At 42.5% G+C, this 21,948-nt stretch overlaps 1 protein-coding gene across 4 annotated transcripts; it reads left to right on the top strand.

Moving 5' to 3' along the window:
- The first annotated feature begins 1,081 nt into the window (after positions 1-1,081).
- LOC143281554 (small ribosomal subunit protein uS10m-like) lies at positions 1,082-21,525 on the top strand. 4 transcript variants are annotated; one of them, XM_076586778.1, is made up of 7 exons: positions 1,082-1,114; positions 2,000-2,049; positions 2,966-3,074; positions 4,067-4,209; positions 8,406-8,514; positions 18,110-18,199; positions 21,362-21,525. In XM_076586778.1, exons 1-7 carry the CDS (start codon positions 1,097-1,099, stop codon positions 21,428-21,430), a joined length of 588 nt encoding a protein of 195 aa, XP_076442893.1. In that variant the 5' UTR covers positions 1,082-1,096; the 3' UTR covers positions 21,431-21,525. The 4 variants fall into 4 exon arrangements, with proteins under 4 accessions (XP_076442893.1, XP_076442894.1, XP_076442892.1 ...); XM_076586779.1 differs by lacking the exon at positions 1,082-1,114 and adding an exon at positions 1,141-1,159; XM_076586777.1 differs by lacking the exon at positions 1,082-1,114 and adding an exon at positions 1,295-1,336 and having other exon boundaries at positions 2,966-3,065.
- The last annotated feature ends 423 nt before the right edge of the window (positions 21,526-21,948 follow it).

Below are 21,948 nucleotides of genomic sequence, written 5' to 3'. Positions count from 1 at the left end.
GAAGCCAATCGTTTGACCAACTCTAAAGGCTGTCTAGGTCTTGCTGGAGCGATGCGGTCGATTCCTGGTTGTCGCTAGCGGCATAGATTTTTGTGTCATCTGCAAACAGTTTGACGGTGTTTTGTACATGTTTCGGTAGATCGTTGACATAGATGACAAACAGGATTGGTCCTAGTACACTGCCTTGAGGGATACCGCTTGTGACAGCTACTTCGTCTGATAAGGTTCCATTGATTCTGACTCTTTGTTTTCGGTCTCCAAGGAAGGCTGATACCCAGTTGAGTATTGGGCCTTTTAATCCGTGGGCTTCGACTTTCTTCAGCAGACGACGGTGCGGTACAGTGTCAAAGGCTTTTTGGAAGTCCATATACACGACGTCACTGATGCTCCTGCCGGAGTCTATCAGCCTGGTCCAGTCATCGAGAGTTTCCAGTAAATTGGTCACGCAAGATTTCCCCTGAACGAATCCATGTTGCTCTTCACATAGTAGTTCATTGCGCTGTAGGCCATGATTCATTATTTGTGTCCTCATGAGCGTTTCCATTACCTTGCACAGGATACAGGTCAGGCTGACAGGTCGGTAGTTTTCTGGCTGCTGTCGGCTTCCTTTCCTCTTGTAGATAGGAGTGACTGTGGCTTCTTTCCAATCATTAGGAATTTCCCCACGTTCCAGAGTGAGGCGGAATAGATGTGCTATTGGACGTGCTAGAGACCCTGCTGCCTTCGCCAACACCATAGGGTGGATTCCATCGGGTCCAGGTGCCTTGTTTGTTTTCAGATTTTGAAGTTGCTTTTTCACATCTGCTTCAGTGATGTTTACCTCTTGCAGTATTTCCTGGATGTTGTACTCGGGTGGTGGTGGTAGGTTCTCCTCTTCTTCCTGTGTAAAGACTCTTTGAAAAAATTCGTTTAGAACGTCTGCCTTTTCTTTGTCTGTTGTCGTTTTTTTTCCATCAGCTTTTTTCAAATCTGCAATGCCTGACCTGCATTTGGTTTTCGACTTGACATATGACCAAAAGACTTTGCTGTTATTCTTTGCGTTGGCTGCGACCTTTTCCTCTCTACCTGATCTTTTCGCTTTGTGGCACGTTCTGGCATGGTTATTTGTGCGACGGTATTCCTGTGTTTATCAGTTCAATAATCTGTGGGGTAGCAAATGGTAATGCTTACTCTGGTGGGGTTTGTAAATAAAAGGTCAAGACTGTATGTTTGTATCTGTGAAAAACGAGAAATTTAATGCGATGTGTGTTATTCGATGTGTTGGTTCTTTGTTCGTTGAACTCCGGTAAATCGTTTCAAAATGGCGTCCACCTTGTTTCGACTCGGTCACATTTGGGTAACAGAAATTTTACTGTCATTGTGATTGTGCCAGAAACTGGCAGTGTTTGAATCTGAAACTGATGGCCAGTATACTTTGTCGAGCCCACCAAAAGACTTGCAGACCGTCTGCTGCCTTCCTTTCGTTATTAACCCAAGTGGCTGAAATGCATACTGTATTACATGTAGTGATGCAGACAGAAAATAAACGTGTGTGTGTGTGTGTGTGTGTGTGTGTGTGTGTGCGCGCATTTGTGTTTATGTGTGTATGATAGGCCTTGTCACTCTGAAAGTTTACACTTTTTGGTCTCCCTCGCTTGGAAAAAAGTGATAGGTTTATGTGTAAGTCTTTCTTCCGTGAATGTCCAGTTTCAGCATGCTCACCATCAGTCGTTACTCAAGTGATATGTGATTATAATCGTCACACCCACCATTAAGAGGTAGTTGGCAAGCTTTTTTGAGTGATATCACAGAATGTAATTTTATTCTCCCTGTGGTTGTGTCTGTGACCTCTGCATGTTTGACACTGTGTGCGTCTGTGTGTCTGTCTCTGTGCCTGTCTGTGTCTGTTTGCAGGTGTTGTGTAATTGTGTACATGTATTCCAGAGACTTTTGGGGAGAAGGAGGGCATAATGTTTTGATCAGAGATAAGGCCTGAGCAAGTTATCCTTTTTGTCATTAGGTGACAAGGGCAGTTTGCTGCAAATGTGGATACACTGGACAGCTTGCAAGGTATGAACTTCACACATAATACAATTTAGCCTGTACTGTTTCTGATTATTCACTTCTTTTTTTTTCACTTCCAAACAAATAGTATAGGAATAGAACAATAAGATTGTTTTGTAATATATATAGATTTCTGAGTTTTACTACCTCCTGCGATGCAAAAGTTTACACTGCAGACTGAGTGAAACAAGGTGGTTGAGGATGTGAACCCTATGGTATGAATTTGTCTTCTTTAGATTGTTCAGTCCTGGTGGACTCCTGACCACAAGAGTGCTATGGCTTAGATAAAAAATAACATTGAGCACAATTATCGATATTCAAGTGTCATTCACTCCACTCAAGTTGACCAATACAAAGGGTGTTTGTATCTCTTGCCTGATAATGTTATGAAATTGGGAGAAATCACACACAATATAAATTTAATGTGGAGCAAAGGGACAGCAGCATTCCTGGAAAATGCAATACCCAACACCAAAGCATTGTTCAGAATGCAAAAATTATGTGAATGAAACAAGACAACCACACATTTCTGTTACAAATATTTGGCTAATTGTCTTTTTCAGATGAACTAAAACAATATTAAAACCAATCTGTAGATCTTCATGTACTCTTGTGTACTCTGTATATATATATATATATATATATATATATATATATATATATATGTATGTATGTATGTATGTATGTATATATATATATATATATATATATATATATATATATAAACTTTTTCCAGACTGCTTTAAAATCAGATTGTCTGTAGTGTTTGTAATTCATTAATTCATATGATATCTTGATTACTGTTGATTTCTAAAAAGAAAGAATAAATTGCATTAAATGTACATGGCTGGTATGTCTTTGGAGAAGATGACTAGTTTGCTCCTCATTCAAAGTCACTTCCTGTCTATTGCTTTGATTTCAGACTTGGTGATACTCAGTCATTGAAGGTTGTTATTCCAAGATTTTGCCTGGCTAAGTCTCCCACCAGTTTATGTGTGGCAGCACAGACATACTGCACTCCAGTAAGAACAGTAAGAAGCATTCCATATTTTGATTGATTGATTTAATTATTCTCATAAATTATGATTGATAAATTATTCTGATATCAAATTAACTAGCTGCATAAGTAGTTAATGATCTGCATAATTCTAATAAATGTTCCATTCATTTGCATCTTTTAAGTAAATAACAGATTTTAAAAACAACAAAAGTGTGTTTGTTTTTTAAAGAGGTATAGCCCATGATATGTTCTTTTTTTCTGGGTGCAGTGATTGAAAGGTTAGAGCGCTGGATTCTTGCCCAAGTTTCCATGTTCGATCGCTAACACACCTTGGAGATCTTTCTGATCTCCCAGGTCAACATGTGCAGACCTACAAGTTCCTAAACCCTTTTCTTATATAGCATGTAGAAGATCAAATACTCATGTTGAAGATCCAGTAATCCATGTCCGCGTTCGTTGGGTTATGGAAATTTATAAGAACATACCCAGCATGCACATCCCTGAAAACACAGTATGGCTGCCTACATCACCAGTACATGGCAGGGAAATAAACAGCCATACACTCAAAAAGTTTCATGTCTGTGTGAGTGGGCATGGGTGCATGACTAAAACTTGACTGACTGACTCAGGACACAAATGATGAGTGCCCAAAGGTAGTTCTCAGTCAGCTCTGCCAAGGGAAGCAGCCCGCTGTGCAATTGACACAGTGTTTGTAAAGCTCTGTTTGATCTCTGACCGAAGATAAGCACTATAAGTTTCCATATCCTCTTCCTCATTTTTATCTGGATTTATTAATATGAAGATCTATCACATGATCTTGCATGCTGTATTTCTTTTTTCCATATGTTCCATATCTGAGGCATTTTGATTTTATCATAAATGGAATCATTTCAGTATGAAAAGACTATAAAAAAAATTACATACTTATCCAGTTTACTAGCTTGTTTTCTTCTTGTTTTTTGAACATGCTCATAGTCTGTACTAGGCAAATGTAGCTTTTTTTTCCCCTGTTGATGTTTCCAGACAGGAGAGGACACAGAAGAAGCAGATGACCTCTACCGGCAGGTGACCATGGAGGTCAAAAGTCATGACAGAGCCGTGCTAAAAAGTTACACCCAATTTGTTACCATGACAGCCAATGAATTTGGCTTGAATCTGGCCAAAGTGTGAGTTCAGCAGTCTGAGTGAGAGTTGAGAAGCTAGAGTAAGAGTACCCAGATTGAGTTGAGTAGCCGGTGTGAGCTGAAAAGCCAAAGTGTTGAGTAGCCAGAGTTTGTGTTGTTTAATCAGAGTGTGAGTTGTGTTGCCAGTGTTGATAGCTAGAGTGTGAACTGAGTAGCCAGAGTGTGAGTTGAGTTGTCAGATTGTGATTTTACTATTTTTAGCAGATAGAATACAAGTTAAGTAGCCAGAGTGAATAACCAGAGTGTGAGTTGTGTAGCCAGAGTGTGAGTTGTCTGGCCAGAGTGTGAGTAGCCAGAGTGCGAATGAGTAGCAAGTGTTTGTAGTCAGAGTGTGAGTTGAGTAGCCAGAGTGTGAGTAGCCAGAGTGTGAGTTGAGTAGCTAGTTGAGTAGCCAGAGTGCAAGTACCCAGAGTGTAGGTTGAGTAGCCAGAGTTTTATTACCCAGAATGAGAGTTGAGTAGCCAGAGTAGGAGTAGCAAGAATGCGAGTTGGATAGCCAGTTAGTGTTGAATTGCCAGAGTAGCCAGAGTGTGATCTGGATAGGCAGTGTCGGTAGCCAGTGTCAGTAGCAATAGTGTTAGTTGAGTAGCCAGAGACTTTGTTGAATAATTCAAGTCTGAACTTGATAGACAGAGTGCGAGTTGAGTAGCCAGAGTGTGAGCTGAGTAGTCGAAGTGTGAGTTGGATAGTGTCATGTAAATTTGAATCTACTACAGTCATTGAGAAAAATCTAGAGAGATCATGTGACTGAGCTGAATGTTTACATCACTCACAGACATACTGCAAAATGACATGGCACAGCACATTAAAGATTCTGCTTGTTTGTTGGGGACTCTTGATTATCATAACTAATCAAATTTGTCCTGAACACAATTACCAATCGGAAGGCTCTTATACTGAAGAGGTAAATGTTGACAAAAAAAACCACAATTCTGACGACAGAAGCTAAAGGTTGGGTCATTCAGACACCCGCTGGACATCTGAGGGGTCTGTGTAGAGGAGAAGAGAGGACTGGCCGTACTGAGTGGGTTAATGTGTTGGCAATTGTTATGATCAAATCTATCAATGTTTTAATCTTTAGCTGACTTTATCATGGCTTTCTGGGCTGGGTGTTGTATAACAAAAACCCGGAATGCTTGATGAAAGCATGACACAAATTTCTCAAAAGCTTTTTAATATGTTTCACACAAAATATTTTGAATTTTTCCCCTTGCAAACATACCTGGGGTTGTAATAATGGGATACCACTGCTAAATACAGACACACAGGCAGTCTGCTTAAGACATCAACAACAACAACAAAAAATATATATAGTAACTCTCAATAATGATGTCTTGCCAGAAGAATCCATGACTTTAACCCCTTGACCCCTGAGCTTTGGTGACAAAAGATCAATGTGGCATGAATTTAAAGCGTATTAACAACATTTTGTGTAATAAGTGGCATCATTGATTTAGGAAAACAAAAGTTACGCAGTCCCCAGAGGAACAAGCCAAAGTAAAGAATGGCGATCAGCATCCTGACCTGTAAGCTCAGTCTGTCTCAGGTGACAGCCCTTCGCAGATTAGCACACTTGTCAGCAGTAGTCTAGGGGTTGATACTACTGTGACTGCACTTTTCACTGCAAAGCTATTTTGCAAGCCTAAGCAAGGAAAAGGCCATTATGACAACAAAAATACTCTTGTGAATTTAAAGCTGGAACACAACTCATTCTATACTGCACAATGACTTCCTTCATTATACTCTGTGTTATGGCCATTTGTTTATGTTACAAGAAAAATATCTAAAAAAAGAATGCAAGTACATACAGCTGTGAAATTTTGTGTTGATATAAAGAATAGAATGGATTAACATTTGGCAAAGTTTCAAAGCACTCACTTTATTGTTGACTGATTTATCATATTTTGAAAAAATCCATGATTTTCAACAGCTGACATAAAGGGGGTGAGTTTTTCTCATATGACAGAAATTTTACAAATGTGGTCTTTTGTAACCACAGACACTTCCTAATTGTAGCAACTGAATGGGCAAATGTGTATGCAGAGTGGATATCCACAACAGAATCAGTTTGTATTCGACTTTGAACCACAGTACTTGCCGAAATTAATGGAGATGCCATCTTGTCAAGTGAGTGAGTTAGAAGGCAGAGTTGGGTGACTGTACGCTCGCATGTATTGTACTCAAACAAAGGCATTCTCAGCCACAACAAAAATACAGGTGCAATTTTGGGTGACTGCAAAACAGAGCTGTGCCATTTAGTTTCGCACAAGACCGTTAACCTATGAACTACAAATTTTTAAACTCGCTGTACGCTACAGCGTACCACAGTAACAAAGCGTTTTGTGCATGAGGTACACTATAGCATACCTTAGTATAAATTAAAGTATAACTATAAAGAAATGCTCATTTCAAAACAATAATTCTGATTGTGCATAGTTTTTCAACACCTTCAGCTCGTTGTTTATGGATTACAGCCACAGATAATGGCTCTATTTGCACCACAACTCTTACTTAAAATGAAGTAATCAACTATAAAAGTTGATGGTGCTGACATCACAAATAATGTGCATGAAACACAAATTCTGGCAGGACTGCCACTTGATTTTCTTCCCCTGCAGGACATCACAATACAAAAAGGGGCAATAAGACAACCCTATTGCTTCACCAAGGCAACAACAACAAAAATCTGGCCACTCACACTTTGGCTATCCAACTCACACTCTGTCTACAACCCATACTCTGGCTACTCACACTCTGGCTACTCAACTCTCACCCTGGCTACTCACACTCTGGCTGCTCAGCTCTCACTCTAGCTACTAACACTCTGTCTACTCACACTTCAGCTACTAAAGATAGACGGAGTGTGAGTTGACTAACCAGAGTGTCAATTGTTAGAGTGTCAAAGTGTGAGTAGCCAGAGTGAGAGCCGAGTAGCAAGAGTGAGCGTAGTAGCCAGTTTGATAGTTGAGTAGCAAGAGTGAGAGCTGAGCTGAGTGTTATTACCGAGAATGAGGGTTGAGTATCCAGAGTGTGAACTGAGCAGCCAGAGTATGAGTGGCAAGAGTGGGAGTTTGATAGCCCAAGTGTTTGTAGCCAGAGTTTGAGTTGATTAGCCAGAGTGTGAGTAGCCAGAGTGCAAGCTGGATAGTGCTAGTAGCCAGAGTGTGAGTTGAGTAGCCAGGGTTTGCTTTGAGTAGCCAGAGTCTGTGTTGAATAGCCATAGTCTGAGCTGGATAGACCGAGTGTGAGTTGGATAGCCAGATTGTGAGTTTGGTAGCAATAGGGTTGTCTTATTGCCCATTTTTGTATTGTGATGTGAGTCCTGCAGGGGAAGAAAATCAAGTATCAAATTAAGTAGACTGCCTGTGTGCCTGTATTTAGCAGTGGTATCCCATTATTACAACCCCAGGTATGTTTGCAAGGGGAAAAATTCAGAATATTTTGTGTGAAACATAAAAAGCTTTTGAGAAATTTGTGTCATGCTTTCATCAAGCATTCCGGGTTTTTGTTTTACAGCACCCAGCCCAGAAAGCCATGATAAAGTCAGCTAAAGATTAAAACATTGATAGATTTGATCATAACAATTGCCAACACATTAACCCACTCAGTACGGCCAGTCCTCTCTTCTCCTCTACACAGACCCCTCAGGTGTCCAGTGGGTGTCTGAATGACCCAACCTTTAGCTTCTGTCGTCAGAATTGTGGTTTTCTTTCTCAACATTTACCTCTTCAGTATAAGAGCCTTCCGATTGCAATATTTTGATGATGGTAATTGGGGTGAAAAGCTGTTAACGTCGTTTCTTTCGCCGTTCATATGGAGAGAGTTAAAAGAGTGAAACACAGATCAATGTGGGCAGGTCTGCCTGGCTTTGGTGGAAGCATTCACACTCCTACACACAACTTTCTGTTTGACAGAAACATGTGTTCTAATAATGAGCAAAAAGCATAGTTTTTGTAGCTTTTGCCTTATGTATCTTTTTGTAATAATTGTATTTCAAATGATTGTATATCATTTCATGTTTTATAGGTTTACTTCTTAAAAATGAAAAATAATAACGATATAACGTAGTGTTAAATCTTGTGTGTTTTCAGTTTAACATCTGTCCACATTATGATTTTAGATGAAAATCTGAAATCTGATTTGTGTGTGTGTGTGTTTCTGTGTGTGTGTGTGTTCAGGTTTGAACCTCCGAAAGTGATCAAGAGGTACACAGTGCTGAAGTCTGTGCACATCTACAGCAAACACATGGTGCAGTATGAGGCTCGGTCACATTTCACTGTGTTTGAGGTGGGTGACTTTCTGTCATACTGTGGTTTTGCTGTGTACAAGCAATACATTGTACAAGAAATAATTTACAAAACATTAAAAAAAAACACTATCTTAGACTGAAAAGCATACTTGACATTTAAAAACATTATTTCAGATTGAAAAGCATATTACCGTAATTAACTCTGATTATACCAAATTTATGGGTCAGGTCAGGGGCATAGCCCTTGCTACTGGTACCACGTAACCCAGTACTACCTGCGGCATGTGAAGTCTCCCAGCGATGGACCAGGCAGAGGAGGAAACCTTTCCCAATGGCTGTGAAGGTGGAAGAGGATGACCAAAGGGCAGGGCGAGCTCTTATCCTTGGCTGGAAGTCCTAGGAGATGGAACTCCGAAGAAAAAACCTGCACCTGTTGAGGCCGTTCTGCATGTGGCAGTATCTGCACCTGTGGGACTCTGAGTGTTGGTAGGCAAGAGAGTGGGGAAGGGACTGCACAACTCCTCTTCACTAAAAAAAAGTCACCTGTGCTGGTCAGGCAACCAGGCAAATGTCGGAACGACGAGCTTGCCCTACAACACCCAGCTTTCCCAAGCTATGCAGCGATAGAGAAGTGGTAACGGGGACAGGCAGAGGATGCTGCTGGCAGTTCCTAGTCACAACTCTGCACGCAGGCGGCTGTGGGGTGATGGTCGTCCGCCGTAGACTGGGGCAGATGCAGTGCCCGTATCCTCACACAGCATCAGAGCAGCCCTTTTTAGGGACAGAACTGCTCTCCCCACACGGGGAAGGGGAGATAAAAGGATCCCTAAACAAAGCCTGCCTCACCTAGAACCAAGTAGGAAGCCGCACCTACTTGGACATCCAACACTAGCGGTCAAGAACAACAGAAGAAAAGAACCAGGAGTCATGCCTTGACTCTTGGTGCCTGGAATGTTCGCACCCTTTTGGACAGAGATGACAGACCAGAAAGGCACACAGCGCTCATTGCTAGAATGCTTGATTGCTACCAGGTGGACATAGCAGCCCTGAGTGAAACCAGGTTTGCCGGTGAAACCCAGCTGGATGAAGTTGGAGGGGGCCACACCTTCTACTGCATTGGGAAGCCGGAAAGCACCCCAAGAACCTCAGGCGTGGGCTTTGCCATACTGACGAACCAAACTTGGAAGACAGCTTGACAGCCTTCCACATGGAATAAACGATAGGCTGATGACCCTGCGTCTGAAGCTGTCTGAGGATCGCTTCACCACAGTCATCAGCTGCTATGCCCTGACGATGACCAACCCTGATGACATCAAAGAAGCCTTCTATGAGGAGCTCAGCCACACCATTTCAGCGGTAGACAGAAAGGACAGGCTGCTCATCCTTGGGGATTTCAATGCCTGCATCAGTGTGGACTTCTCCTCATGGCCAAAAGTCCTAGGACAGCATGGCACTGGCAAGTGCAACTCCAACAGACTGCTTTTGCTGTCCCTCTGCGCGCAGCATGGACTGACCATAACCAACATCCTCTTCCAACAAGCGGACAAGTACAAGAACACATGGATGCATCCCTGCTCCAAGCAGTGGCACATGCTGGACTATGTGATTGTCCGGCAGAGGGACAGAGGTGATGTTTCCATTACACGCTGCATGAGAGGAGCAGTCTGCTGGTCGGACCATTACCTGGTACGCAGCAAGATGAACATCAGACTTGCAAGCAAGCTCCAACCAGCCAGGCAGAAACCCCCTAGGAAGCTGAACATCCACTGCTTCCCTATCACCAAGGACGTGCTGCAGCAGCAAATCCAAGCAGCTCTCTAAGAAATTCTTGCATCGATATAGAAGAGGTATGGAGCACCTTTAGAGATGCTGTGAACACAGCAGCAGCTGACACACTTGGCTTTGTACAGAGGAGCCACTGGTTTCATGAGAATAACTCTGGAATCTCCAAGCTCCTGAACACACTGCATATACGGCATCAGGATCACATTTCCGATAAAGACTGCCAGAGGAAGAATAACCAGTACTTGCAAACCAAGCAACTCGTACAGAAGAGGCTGCATGAGATGAAGAACACCTGGTGGGAGAGAAAGTCCGAAGAGCTTCAGTCCGCTGCTGATGCTCAAACACAAAGACCTTCCATGATGGTCTCTGAGCTGTGTGTGGGCCGAGAGTCACAGGATCAACCCCTGTCCGAGCCTTGGACCAGACCACCCTCCTGACAGACAAGAAAGACATCCTTGCTGGCTGGGCAGAGCACTTCAACACCCTCCTCAACAGGGACTCGTCCGTATCTGACGAGGCAATTGCAGCCTTCCCACAGCTACCAGTCAATGACTCGCTAGCTGCCCCTCCCACCAAGGCCAAGACCCGGAAGGCCCTGAAGCTGACAAAGTCAGGAAAAGTACCAGGAGCAGATGGAATCCAGGCCGACATCTACAAGTATGGAGGCGAGGTGCTGACAGACAAGCTGACGGACCTGTTCCAGTCTATCTGGGAGAGAGGGGAGGTCCCCCAGGATTTCAAGGATGCTTCAATTGTCCACATTTACAAATGGAAGGGAGACAAAACATCCTGCGATAACCACCGTGGAATCTCTCTCCTCTGCATCACCGGCAAGATCTTCGCCCGCATCATACTGAACAGACTGGTGGACCATGTTTCCAACACAGTCATCCCTGAAGCACAGTGCAGCTTCCGCTCAGGCAGGGGAACATGTGACATGGTGTTTGCCGTACGCCAGATGCAAGAGAAAGTGCTGTGAGCACAACAAGGAGCTCCACATTGTCTTTGTAGACCTGCCGTGGTCTGTGGAAGATCCTTCTAAAGTTTGGCTGCCCAGAGAGCCTAATCCAGCTGATTGCATCATTCCACGATGGCATGCAGGTGAGAGTACAGGAAAATACTGACATGTCAGATTCGTTCCCTGTGGTAAATGGAGTGAAGCAGGGCTGCATCCTGGCACCCACATTGTTCTCCATTCTCTTCTCTGCCATGCTGATTGACGCCTTCCAAGACTGTGACCAGGGCGTCTACATTCAGTTTCGCACAGATGGCAAACTTTTCAACTTGCGACAACTCCACGCTAGGTCCAGGGTGTTTGAGGCACTGTTGAGAGAGTTCCTCTTTGCTGATGACTGCGAGCTTGCTGCACACACCATGAGGACATGCAGTTCATTATGGACAGGCTCTCAACCTCCTGCAGGCGTTTTGGACTCACCATCAGCCTCAGCAAGACCGAGTACCAGCTAGCTCACAGAACGCCAGTGCCTCACCCCCACCTGCAATCAAGATCGATGACACAGAGATCAAGTCAGTTGACAAGTTTTGCTACCTGGGCAGCATCCTATGCAGCAACGGAACCCTTGATGCAGAAGTGATGCTGCGCATCGCCAAGGTCAGCTCTGCCTATGGCAGACTGAACAACAGGCTGTGGAACAACAAAATCATCAGGCTCAGCACCAAGATGAAAACCTACAGAGCTGTGAAACATGGTCGACGTATCGCCGTCACATTCAACAACTTGAGCAGTTTCATCAGAGATGCCTACGAAAGATCCTCGGCATAAAGTGGCAAGACAGGGTCTCCAACCTCCAGGTCCTAGAGAGGAGCGGCCTGCCCAGCATCGAAAGCCTGCTGATCCAGTGCCAGCTACGCTCGACAGGACACATTGTCTGCATGACAGACAGCAGGATCCCGAAGATGCTACTGTATGGCCAGCTGAAGGCAGGCCACCGCGAACTTGGAAGACCCTGCAAGCGCTTCAAGGACATCTTGAAGACAGACCTCAAAGCCTGTGACATAGACATCACTTCCTGGGAAACTGATACCTTTGACCACTCTCGCTGGAGGATGCTGTGCTCTAGTGGCATAAAGATGTTTGAAAACAAGAGAACGCTGGCCATTAAGGAGAAGCGTGAGAGAAGGAAGCAGGGCTCAATTTCTGGAGACGTTTTCCCTTGCAACACCTGTGGGAAGTGCTGCGCATCCAGAATCGGCCTCTTCTCCCATATGAGGACATACACTGACAGAAAAGCCTGCCTGCCTACTCATCCATCGGTCCGACGGGAAACTCCATCATTCCAAATTTATTGATAGTTGGTTCTACTACACTCTGTTGTTTGTTGATGTGCATGTTTAATGAAAAAAAAATGATATAAAAGATGAAAAAAACTGTTCATAGCTGGTGTAAAATACTAAAAGGAACTGTTTTAATTGAATCTTTAAAATCCTGGAATACAACTGAATATAATAAATACATTATCTGGATCTGGCAGACGCCACTTCTGACACGACAGTACTAGGAGGATGCATGTACCTAGCAGAAAATATAGGCAGAGAAAGACCTAAAGAAAACTATCTACCATCAAAACCCCCGGTTCAGCCAGAAGAGTCCAGGCCCCACTTCCAGAAGCAAAACCCTATTAAAAACAAAAACAAAAAAAATTTAGTGCTGATGAAAATGCACTGATGGAGCCTACGGTGACAGTGGCCTCACTCGGTTGGTTCCACTCCATGGCAGTCCTGATGAAGAATGAGCTACGATATTGTTTTGTTCTCGCATCGGGGACCTGGAATCCACGGGAGTGGTTGATGGCCTGTCTTTTTAGTACATTTGTTGTTTTGAATCCCTCAAATCTGGTGGGCTTAATTCTGCGGTTATTTGTGGGGGCCGGAGTTAGGAGTTTTTCCACTGGGATAGCTGGGAGGACACCCTCAGCAATCTTATAGAAGAGGCTGAGGCGTTGGTGCCTGCATCTTCCCTCCATGGGCGGTAGGTTTAGTTCCTTCAGCATGCCCCTTATGCATCCGGGATTCCTGGACTTGTAGTCTCCGGTAATAAAACATGCTGCTTGGCGTTGCACTCTCTCCAGCTTCTCAATGTCCTGTCTCTGGTACGGGTCCCACACTGTCGCGCTGTATTCCAGCTTGGATCTGACCAATGTTGTATATGCTAGGCGCCTGCAGTCTTTAGGACAGTTCCGGATGTTCCGGCACAGGAATCCTAGGGTCGATCCAGCTTTGCGGCAGATATTGCAGATATGTGAGGACCATTTCAAGTCCCTCGCGATTTGTACTCCAAGATAGGGGATTTCTTGTACTTGTTTCAGTATGACTCCTCTCAGGCTATAGAGGTAGGATGAAATGCTTTTGATGGAGAGCAGATAGTACTTCTGGGCGTTGAAATGTATGCCCCACTTCTTAGCCCATTCTTCTAGGTTTCTGAGATCTGCCTGCAGGGTCAGATGGTCCTGGAAGCTGCAGATTTCTTGGTACAGCAAGCAGTCATCAATGAAGAGCCATACCATTGATCTCACTGATTCCGGCAGGTCATTGATGTGGCAGAGGAAGAGTAATGGGCCCAACACTTTGCCTTGTGAGAGACCGCTGCTTCTTCGGATGCCTCGCCATCCAGAACTACCCTCATCTTCCTCCCTCCCAGGAAGTTGCTGAACCATGTGTAGACTGGGCCTCTGACTCGGTAGTGATCCATTTTATGCAAAAGTTTGCTGTGGGGGACCTTGTCAAAGGCTTTGCTGAAGTCAAGGACAATCATATCTGTCTGCCTCCCAGCATCATTTGACTCATGGAGATCATTTGTCATGGTGAGGAGTTGTGTCTCACATGAGTGGACAGCCCTGAAGCCATGGTTTTTGTCCAATAGGATTCCATGCTTCTCTAGGTGTGTTTGGAGGTGTTGGCAAACGATATGCTCCAGAAGTTTACAGGCCATTGAGGTAAGCGAAACTGGCCTGTAGTTTTCTGCTCAGTTTTTGTCACCTTTCTTATAGATGGCCGTGATGTTTGCTGAGCGCCAGTCAGATGGTAGTTGTCCAGTCTGGAGAGAGTGGTTGAAAATGGTTGTAAGGGGTTAAGCTATGGATTCTGCACAAGTTTTTAGCATTCTGTTCGGTATGCTATCAGGGCCAGAGGATCTGGGTGGATTCAAATTCCTCAGCAGTTTCAGGACACCGTTAACTTCCACGGACGAATTGTCGATGATCGTGTAGGCTTGTCCATCCATTGCTGATAGTGCTGCGTCATCTTCTGTCGTGAATACCAAGCAGAACTGCTGCAGGAGGATCTGAGCTTTGGTGATGCTGTCGTTAAGAAGAGTAGAGCCTTTCTTCATGGGTGCTACTCCGACACTGTCCTGGCGTCTCGCTTTCACATATTGCCAGAATGGCTTGGAGCTGTTCTCCTTCAGGCCTTTTTCAATTGTTGTGTTTACTTACTCCTACTCAGTCCTCCTGAACTATCTCCTGCATTCTTTTTGACAGAACGTGTAGTTTTTCCAGTCACCATATTTCTTTGCTGTTTGTATAGCCACTTTTTTCATTTCAGTAGCTTCCTGATGTGTCTGTTGATCCATGGAAGGCTGTAGTTTTTTCGCCGGAGGTTTGATGGGATATGCATCTTGACGGCTGACATTAATGGTGTCTTGAACTCCCCCCATGTGGATTCAACATCTGCACCTTCTTTGCTCATGTCTTTGATGGTCTCAGCGATCTTGTTAATGTCCCTGTTGAGATCTTCCCACTTTGCTTTTGAATAAAGATAGTGACGTTGTGGCTTCCCTTTTGCTCTTTGTGGCTTCGTTTTGAAGTCTGTCACTACTGCATGGTGATCCGACACTCCAGGGATAGATGAAGAGCTCCTGGTGATTTGTGGGTTTGAGGTAAAAACCAAGTCAAGCATATTGTTCTCCCTGGTTGGCTGTTCATGGACCTGGGTTAGCTGGGCAGTTGAGGTGATGTCAGTGAGCTCCAACTGTACTAGACAGTCTGTTACATTAGAGGCCACTGTGTTCCAGTCAACATCCGGACAGTTGAACTCTGCTGCCAAGAGGACGGTTTGCTGTTTCTGAGCGCTCATGATTTTTTTTAAGGCTTTTGTTTAATTTGCTTAGGTCTTTCTGTGAGCCATGGGGCATGTAGAAACAGCCGGCAGTCAGGTCCTTGTTTCCTTGGAGGTGGATCTTCACCCAGATCATCTCGCAGTCTGCATCGAGCTCTGGAAGCGCTGATGACACAAGGCTTTTATGCACCAGGATGAATACCCTATCCCCTACAGTTCCTTTATCCTTTCTGTAGGCCGTATATTCTTTTAGGAAGGCCTCAACCACTTTGGTTGATGTTTTGGATTGTGCGTGAAATTCTGCCCAGTTTCTGATGACACTCCGGCAATTGACAGTGAGCACCCTCAAGTTCTTTTTCTTTGGCGCTCGGATGGAATTGCTTTTGTTGGATGTAGAGCCTGAGTATGAGGGCTGCTGTGGTTGACTGTACTGCTGGGGAGTCTTGTTTTGACTTTGAGATGGACTGTGCTAGGTGCCATTCATTGGGTGTTGCTGTGGCTGTGGTATGGAAGCTGGTTTTTCCTTGTTTTTGCTTAGGTTGAGGGGGCTGCTGGTTTTGATAGGACTGAAGAGATAGGAGGAGTTGAAGGAATCAATAGATAGGTCTGATAGAGGCTGATAGAAGTTGTTGCTATCTATAGAGTAGCTGTGGAAGGTGAAGCTACCACAGTTGATGCTGTCACATTTATGACATATCCACTGTATGCTCTGACGTTGAAGCAGGCTGAAGTCTGCGGTGCAAAACTCCAAGCAAGACCTGTGATACCACACACTACATTCATCGCAAGCAACACAGTCAGTGTTCTGGTCACAAAGGCCACAGGGGAAGGTACTTGCTTGTCGGTGTGGTCCAGGATTACAATGCACATTGCCCGCTAGCATGAGGGATAGAACCAGGAACGGACTGACCTGGCACTTTCTGTAGTGGCAGGGCTTCCGGCTCTGTCTTACTTTCTTCCCAAGCAGAAGTGGCCCAGGCGTGCAGAGAGGAGTCTTTCCTGGCAGGGGTGATTTGATGTGGACATAGAAGATGACAAGGAGAAGTAGACTTGCTGAAAGGCTGGCCATGGTGAATTTTTCCACTGACCACTTTCGATATTTCTGTTTTGTTCACATTTTGGTCTGTTTTGAAGGTGGCAGAACTACTGAGTTGTGAGTTTCAATTTCAGTTTTGATATTACAAATGGTCCAAAAGTTTATGAAGGGTTCAATTTCCTTTATTTTACCTTTCTACCATATTTATAAATGTACCTTTGAAAAAAATAAGCTACAAAAACTATTATTTAGAATCGAAAAGTTAAAAAAATGTTTGCAAGATGGTTACGGTGGTATTTCCTGCTCGCGCATGCGCCCTCCAGTCTTATTGTAAGACTTATGTAATGTGTGTTTTCTTTTCTTCATGAAAAATGAACTGTAAAACATCCACACTTTAAAAAAACAGAAGACAATCATTGTTTCCTCATCTGCAGATATGCCCTCTGTGTGAGGGGGTGTGGGGGTGGGGGGAGGTGGTGTCATTGCATAATGTATGTATGTGTGGCTTTACTTACGTATGTCTTGGTTAAGTTTTTGTATGTGCACATTCAATATTAAAAAGAAAAATCTATGTTTGTACATTACCTCAGAATGAATAATTATTATACCACTAACAGGATGATTTCTTATGATCCTATAACAAAGTTGAAAGCCCAAAGATGGAATAAAAAGAAGAAAAAAAAGAAGACATTTTCGAATGATAGTTTCAGTTTCAAGGTGTCAAAGCATGTGGACTGATCCATGCACACAACACCACATCAGCTGTTAGAAAAGTAAAAAAAAAGAAGTAAAAAGAATGAATGGAAAGGAGCAGATTCAATAAATAACTTGTGTCCATCAGTCTCAGGGACTTTAGTTGTGCTGTTGTTGGTGATTGATGCAGCGTCAGGTGAAGTCTGATACTGATCTGTCTGGCTTTGAAATAGCTGTAATGAATATTGGTTTTGATGTCATCAATGTCAATGTTGGAATCACATGTTTCATCTGCTACAGCGACTTTATCTTTGAAATTTTTTAGAATTCAGTTGTATGAATTTTTGTGGCTTTTGCTAATAATTGGACTGAGGTAAGAAAATTTTAGATTTCAAAAGTGCCAGTTGACATGACATTGTATTTCCTGGCTTTAGTTTGGGTCATACAGATATGTAGACATTTCAGATTTTAGCCAAGTACAAGTCAAATTCAGTCAGTAGATGGTCAGTGTTGGGGGGGGGAAACATTGCAGTTTGTGTTTGAAAAGTCCTGTTTATTTTTAAACAGGCATAAGTTTTGCAGTTTCTGTGATGAAAGAAAAATGTGGAGCGGTGGCTTAGTGGTAATGCATCCGACTAGGAAGCGAGTGTCCATGGATTCAAATCTCATATACAGATTCCTCTAGACTTTGGTGGTGATCTGGGTGCTAATCTTTCGAGTGACAAAGTAAATTAAGATCATGTTTACAGCATGCACTTAGTACTTGTAAAGGAACCACAGCAATAAAAGGGTTGTTCCTGGCACAATTCTGTAAAACATTCCACTTTGATATGATAAAACAAATACGCTTGCAGACAGAAAAAAGAAAAGGCTAGCATTTCACTGTCTTGTTATGATGCTTTCACTCCCCCGGCCCCCTCCCCCCCCCCCCTAGAGAGCAGCCTCAATTTCACACAGAAATCTGTTGTGACAAAAAGCAATACAACAATGCAATGCAGCGCAACACAACACAACAGAACACAAATCAGTGCAGTGACTGATTGCAGTTGAAGCATCTGACGGGTTCCACAGCTGACACTTTCCTGGAGTACATACAGCGCAATCTGCCTGAAGGCATGGCCATGAAGGTCACCAAGGTCAGTCACACTCATGCCACATTCTGTGCTGATATATTTCATGTCATTGACATCATTTTAAGGTAAAAGATTATTCAGCTATAAATTAAGTGATTGATTAGCTGTTGCATTCTGTGTCTTTTCAGTCACCTGTAATTATAGAATTAAGTCAACAAAACTTCCCCTTCCTGTCCCCTCACTCTCTCTCCCTCTCTGTCGGTTTTTGTTGTTGTTCTGTCCAGTAGTCTTCAGCCATAGGAGACCACAGATGACCTGGTAACCAGTTCTCTCTGTCTCTTCTTGTTCTTTGTCTACATCTGGTAAGATCTGAAATCCTAAGAAAAGTAAAAGAGAACCTAAAAAAACAGTCATAAGGTCATCACACCATTGGTCGCCTCACAGAAAGTGGGAGCAGCCGTAATTCTAGCTTGAAAGGCCGAGCATGGTCCTTTGTTAATCAAATGACTATTGGCATAATTTCCAAACCAACATAACATAAATTTCTTCAGACAGGAAGATAGCCTTTCTGGGCTTTCCCAAATACATTTGACTGAGCAACACATTCATTTCATCAGAGATTTTTTCTCACCTCTCTTGAGGCAAATCAGTGGCAGTATGTGTGTGTGTGGACATATGTGTATACATATGTGTATGAGTGTGTGTGTATGTGTGTGTGTTTGTTGGGGGTGGGGGTGTACATCTGTGTTGTGGATGTTGTGTGAGCTGTGGAATGTAGTACATGTATTGTGCATGTTTGAGTATATGTGGGTGTGGATAGGTGTGTGTGTGTGTGTGGGTAATGTTGGAAATGGGGAATGTGAGTGTGTGTGGGTGTGTGTGTGTGGAGGTAATGTGGCATATGGGGAATGTAGATGTTTGTGCACATGTGTGAATAGAATAGAATATCATAAATTTTGATATCATGAAACCTTAAGGTTTATAAGACACAAGACCCTCGAAAGCTGCCTATATGGTGAGGTAAAATGGTTATTCACATAAAAGCCCACTTCATGTACATAAGAGTGAACATGGGAGCTGCAGCCCACGAACGAAGAAGAAGAACAAGACACAAGAAGATAGACAAATAAATAAATAAATAATGAGTGTGTGCGCACGCTGTGTGCACAGGAGTCAGGATTTGTGTGCTTTTATGTATAGTGCTAGGCCTGTTTACATTTGTCTTTGCTTTCATATCTGTGAGACTGATCATTTATTGCATATGTTTTGTGTGTGTGTGTGTGTGCTTGTGCTTGTGTGTTTATTTATAACAATATTGGTTTGTTTCTTTATTTATTTATTGATTTGTATTATCAATATTATCATTCATATTACTATTTTTTCTTATATTTCATTTTTGACTCACTTGTGTAAACAAAGTGAGTCTATGCTTTAACCCGGTGTTCGGTTGTCTGTGTGTGTGTGTGTGTGTGTGTCTGTGTGTCCGTGGTAAACTTTAACATTGACATTTTCTCTGCAACTACTTTGTCAGTTGACACCAAATTTGGCATAAAAATAGGAAAAAATTCAGTTCTTTCCAGTCATCTTGTTTAAAACAATATTGCGCTTCTGGGATGGGCACAAAAAAATAAAGAATGAAGCCTAATTATATGCAAACTGCATTTACTGTTATATTTATATTTTTTGTATTCTCTAAACTTGGCACTTTGATCTGATATTCTGACCCAACAGCTAGAGCAGTCATTATTATCATTTTTGGCTCAAACAGGAACTTCTTTTGCTAAGCATGGAAGCTTTATTTATTTTGCAAACGTTTTGGTGCAGATAGAAAAAAAGGGAAATTACTATGTAATGCTAGTGGAGTTAATTTGCTTTAAACTGATCTTTCTCATCTTAAACATTACATTTTGAAACAAGAGAGGCAAGGCCTTCAAGACTCACTTGTGATGCACTGTTTTAAAAAAATGCAAGCTTTTTACGTATTGAGTATAATTTCAAAATGTAATGTTTAAGATGAGAAAGATCAGTTTAAAGCAAACTAAGTTCCCAGCAGAGTAATTTCCCTTGTTTTACTGCCTACACCAAAACGTTTGCAATAAATAAAACTTCCACGCTTAGCAAAAGAAGTTCCTGTTTGAACAAAAAATGATAATAATGATAGATCTTTGGTTGGGTCGAATATCAGATCAAAGTGCCAAGTTTAGAGAATACAAAAAATATAAATATAACAGTAAATGCATTATACTCAATACATAAAAAGCTTGGATTTTTTTAAAAGTGTATCACAAGTGAGTCTTGAAGGCCTTGCCTTTCTTGTATTTATTTATTTATTAAAAAATAATTCTTTTATTGATTGATTGATTAATTGATTAATTAATCTATCTATCTTTTTTACTTGGGGTGTGCTGGGGTGAAGTGGAAGGTGTGTGTGAATTGTAAGTGTTGTTTTACTTTTCAATACATGTATTAATTCTAATGAGTTTGTATCTTGATATTTTATCATGTGGGTGAGTTGAGAGAGCTGAGTAAGTTGTGAGTGATGTTACACTGTTTTTAAGTGGTTTGCAAGTTGTATCTAATCTTTTTTATTTATTTATTTATTTTATTATATTCTGGTTTCTTATTTATATTAATAGGTATATTATGAAAGGCACTTACAGCCGCAGGATAAGCGCTATGCAGATGGACATTATTATTAATATTTCATTTTACTTTCCCTCAGGGCCTGACTAATCGCATTGGTTTGCACTGCTGGTCAGGCGTCTGCTTAGCAGATGTGTAGCGTATATGGATTTGTCCAAACACAGTGACGCCTACATGAGCATCTGAACTGAACTAAACTCTCTGTCTTTCTCAACATTTTGCTCTGTTTCAGGCCTGTCCATTTTGGGATATTGTCCTCCCATCTCTTTTTCTGTCTGCCTCTCCTTTCTTGCACTGTTCCTTGCAGGATTGTCTTAGCAAGTCCTGCTGATCATGATATGTGCCCATACCACTTAAGTTTGCATCTCTTCACTGTGGTTAGATTTTCATTGTATCCGATTGTTTGTCTGACTCTTGTTTCTCACTTTGTCATTGGTGATATGATTTCTGAAGGAGGTGCTGATGGAGTTTTTTGAAGTATCTCATCTCTGTGGCCTGTATGCTCTGCTCTTTGTCAGTTTTTGTTACTGCTGATAAATGTAGAACATGAATTTCATGCATGTATGTCTGTTATGTGTGCAGCATCGCCTGGAGAAGATCCCAGACCATTTATCCCCCCCTGACGCAGCAAGCAATTTGTCTGCATCCTGATGTTCCACCCTGTGTAGACCTAGTACTCTTGTTTGCTTTCATGCTGATTACTGACACTATTTTTAGAAAATGAAATACAAGTGTCACTGAATGTTTTGCTTAGATTTTTCCCTTTTTCTCAACGTGTGTTTGAACTTTGTGCATGTGTATGTGTGTGTGTGTTTGTGTGTGAAGAAATCCAAAAATTCCAAATATATTCATTGCACATGCACATGCATGTACACTTGCTTACACACATGTGCATGCACACACACACACACACGCAAACGCACACACCCACATAAAGGCAACAGAGCTTACACAGCTTGATTCTCTCTCTCTCTCTCTTTCTCTCTCTCTCTCTCTCTCTCTCTCTCTCTCCATCCATTTTTACCAGCCATTTGTACGTTTCCTGGTCAGTTGTTATACATCTTTTTTAGTTGTGAGTTCAGTGTCCAGTCTCCCTCTGTCTCTGTCTGTCTATCCATATCTCTTGCAAGAAAAAAAAATGCAAAGAAAAAAGAAATATTACCGAGGCT

Source organism: Babylonia areolata, chromosome 4 (assembly GCF_041734735.1).
Source record: "Babylonia areolata isolate BAREFJ2019XMU chromosome 4, ASM4173473v1, whole genome shotgun sequence".
NCBI classification, from domain to species: Eukaryota; Metazoa; Mollusca; class Gastropoda; order Neogastropoda; family Buccinidae; genus Babylonia; species Babylonia areolata.
The sequence above is the reverse complement of the archived record's forward strand: the minus strand, read 5'-3'. Positions and strand labels throughout refer to the sequence as shown.

What these genes read in the sequence shown, in the direction of transcription:
- LOC143281554 (XM_076586776.1), top strand. Translation starts at nt 1,301, where the DNA reads ATGGCGTCCACCTTGTTTCGACTCGGTCACATTTGG. An exon ending in TTCGACTCGGTCACATTTGG is followed by an intron (nt 1,337 to 1,999) that starts GTAACAGAAATT and finishes TTTTGTCATTAG; the next exon opens with GTGACAAGGGCAGTTTGCTG. An exon ending in CACATTTCACTGTGTTTGAG is followed by an intron (nt 8,515 to 18,109) that starts GTGGGTGACTTT and finishes GACTGATTGCAG; the next exon opens with TTGAAGCATCTGACGGGTTC.